Source organism: Manacus vitellinus, unplaced genomic scaffold (genome assembly GCF_001715985.3).
Source record: "Manacus vitellinus isolate BGI_N305 unplaced genomic scaffold, ASM171598v3 scaffold_127_pilon, whole genome shotgun sequence".
Classification (NCBI taxonomy): Eukaryota; Metazoa; Chordata; class Aves; order Passeriformes; family Pipridae; genus Manacus; species Manacus vitellinus.
In genome coordinates, this window is record NW_021938935.1 from 140,323 (window position 1) to 143,044 (window position 2,722).

At 59.5% G+C, this 2,722-nt stretch overlaps 1 protein-coding gene across 1 annotated transcript in view; it reads left to right on the forward strand.

The window, feature by feature from the left end:
- Window positions 1–252: 252 nt before the first annotated feature.
- Window positions 253–2,722, forward strand: part of CD5 (CD5 molecule) — a 6,059-nt gene continuing 3,589 nt past the window's right edge. The window contains exons 1-4 of the mRNA XM_029965950.1: window positions 253–259; window positions 590–883; window positions 966–1,028; window positions 1,368–1,670. Coding sequence (XP_029821810.1) covers window positions 253–259; window positions 590–883; window positions 966–1,028; window positions 1,368–1,670 — 667 coding nt within the window. The remainder of the gene's footprint in view (window positions 260–589; window positions 884–965; window positions 1,029–1,367; window positions 1,671–2,722) is intronic.

Genomic DNA, 2,722 nt, shown 5'->3' on the forward strand with positions numbered 1-2,722 from the left:
GGCTCCTGCCATTCCCAGCTTTCCCTTGGTCCACATGGCACCCGCCCCAGCTGCTTGGCCTGACGTTCTGCCCAGGAGCGCAGCTAATTAAGGGTAATTAGCAGGTCCCTTGGCTTTTTCTGGCCCTAATTAACCCCCAGAAGACAGACGGACAGGCAGCAAACCCCTTTTCTCCCCGAAATCCCATTTCCCCCCCTTCCAAAATCCCATTTCTCCCACAAAACCACCGAGTGCCGGAGCCTCTGCCCCAAAATGGCGGGTCCGGGATTGATGCCCCATCCCTGTCTTCCTTCCAGCCATTCCTGACCACGGAGGAGCTGCCTGGACACCTCGAGGTGAGAACGGGGGGTATAAACACCAATGGGGAGGATAAACACCTCGGGAATCCCACCAGGCTCCAGGAGCATGGTAGATGCCCCAGTTGCATCATCCCAGCTCAGCCCCGTGACCTCCCTTCATCCCCCCCACTCCCAGTCCTTGTCCCACTTCATGAGACATCCTGAAAAAGGGCTTTTCCATCATTCCCTGGAATGTGGAAAACCTACCGGGAAGGGAAGGGAAGCCCCATAATTCCAGTGTTTTCCCGCAGATCCCGGCCTGCAGCTCGTCGGTGGCGGATGCCGCTGCACCGGGATACTGGAGGTGGACTGGGAAAGCCGTTGGAGACGAGTGTGCCAGGACAACATGAGACGGTCCAACCTGGATGAAATCTGCCGACAGATGGGCTGCGGCCCCCCCAGCTCCGAGCCCTTCCAGCTCATCATTCCCAGCGGGAAGAAGCCACGTGCGCAGCCCGTGAGGTGCAGGAATCCGGAGGGAGCGCTGGTGGAATGCCACTGGGAGCTGGAAAACTGCACGGAGCACGTTGTTGTCTCCTGCAAAGGTGAGCCTGGACCCCCCACCCCGCTCACCTCAATCCCTAGGGATCATCCAGGCTGATGGGGCTCCTTCTCTTCTCGTTCCAGAGCCAGAGAAAACCACTCCCAAGCCCCCACCGGCACCTCCGGACACCACCCTGGAGCCCACCGGTAAGACCCCGATCCCGAGGGATCCAACACTCCCACCCAGCCCGGGGGATCTAAGGTCCCCATCCCAAGGGATCTAAGGTCCCCATCCCAAGGGATCTAAGCAGTCCATTCTGAGGGATCTAAGACCTCCATCTCAAAGGATCCAAGACCTCCATCCCGGGGGATCTAAGCACCCCATCCCAGGGGATGTGAGACCCCCTTTCTGAGGGATCTAAGGCCCCCATCCAGGGGGATCCATGCAGTGATTAAACTCCAGATTAAGGGACTTTCTCCTCAGGAATGGAAAAGAATGTCACCCCAATCCCTAACACGCTGCTCTTCCCCCCAATCCCTCTCCAGGACTGCCCCGGCTGCGGCTGGCGGACGGGAATTTCAGCTGCTCCGGATTCCTGGAGCTGCACAAGGGGGGGCTGTGGGGGGCCGTGGCCAGGATGCCCCCGCACACCTGGGCACACCTGGGCACCCGCATCTGCTGGGACCTGCGCTGCGGCACCGCCGGGCACGGACACCAGGAGCCGGAGCATGGGACCCACCTGCCAGTGAGGTGGGAAGTGCTGGATTCCTGTGAGAGCCATTCCCTCCTGGAATGCTTCAACAGGACCAGCCCCCGGGGGAAAACTCCTGCCTTTGTCACCTGCTCAGGTGAGAGCACACTTGGAGCATCCAGGCCTCTCTGGGGGGGATATCCCGGGGGAATTCCGGGTTCCCGCCCAGAGCTCCATCCGCCCACTCCTGCTCTTCCTCTCTGGGGTGCGAAGGCAAAACAGGAAATCTCAGTTCCCGGCAGTGCCGGAAGAGGATGAGCCGGGGAGGGAGAGGGGCCACGGCAGTGTCCCAAATTCTAAATCTGAGCAGGGAACCCATGGATCAGCCCCTCTGGGTCCTGCCTGGGAGAGTATTCCATACCTCGGGCATCCCCCAGCCGTGGGCATCTCCCAGACCTGGGCCCCTCCCTGCCCTTTTCCATGGAGATCCAAGGCACAGGGCTCAGAGCAATCCTGCCATCTGCCCCAGCTCAGAAGCCATCCCGAGGGATTTGGGGGTTTATTGGGCTGTGCCACAGCAGCTGGCAGAGCTTCCATGCTGCATTCCCATGGGAATAGTTCAAAGCTCCTCAGTGCTCGGCTCTGCTTTGGCCCACACACATCCCCTGCTCCCTATGGCATGAGGTGGAATGCCAGGAGCATCCCTGTGCCAGGAGCAGCCAGCCATGAGGCTCCCCATGGATCTCATCCCTCTCTGCCCATGGATCCGTGGATCTGATCCCTCTCCATGGGTCTGACTCCCCTCTCCCCATGGATCTGACCCCTCCCTATGGATCTGACAGACCTGTCCCATTACCCCGAGACTTGTCCTGGAATCCCCAAGCCTATCCCACGGTCCCCAAGATGTCCCATTATCCCAGACCTCTCCCATTGCCCCCAAGTCTGCCCCATTATCCCAGACCCGTCCCATTACCCCCAAGCCCATCCCATTATCTCCAAGCCTGTCCCATTATCTTAGACCTGTCCCATTATCCCCAAGCCTGTCCCATTATCCCAGACCTGTCCCATTACCCCCAAGCCTATCCCATTATCCCAGACCTGTCCCATTACCCCCAAGCCTATCCCATTATCCCAGACCTGTCCCATTATCCCAAAGCCTATCCCATTATCCCAGACCTGTCCCATTATCCCAAAGCCTATCCCATTATC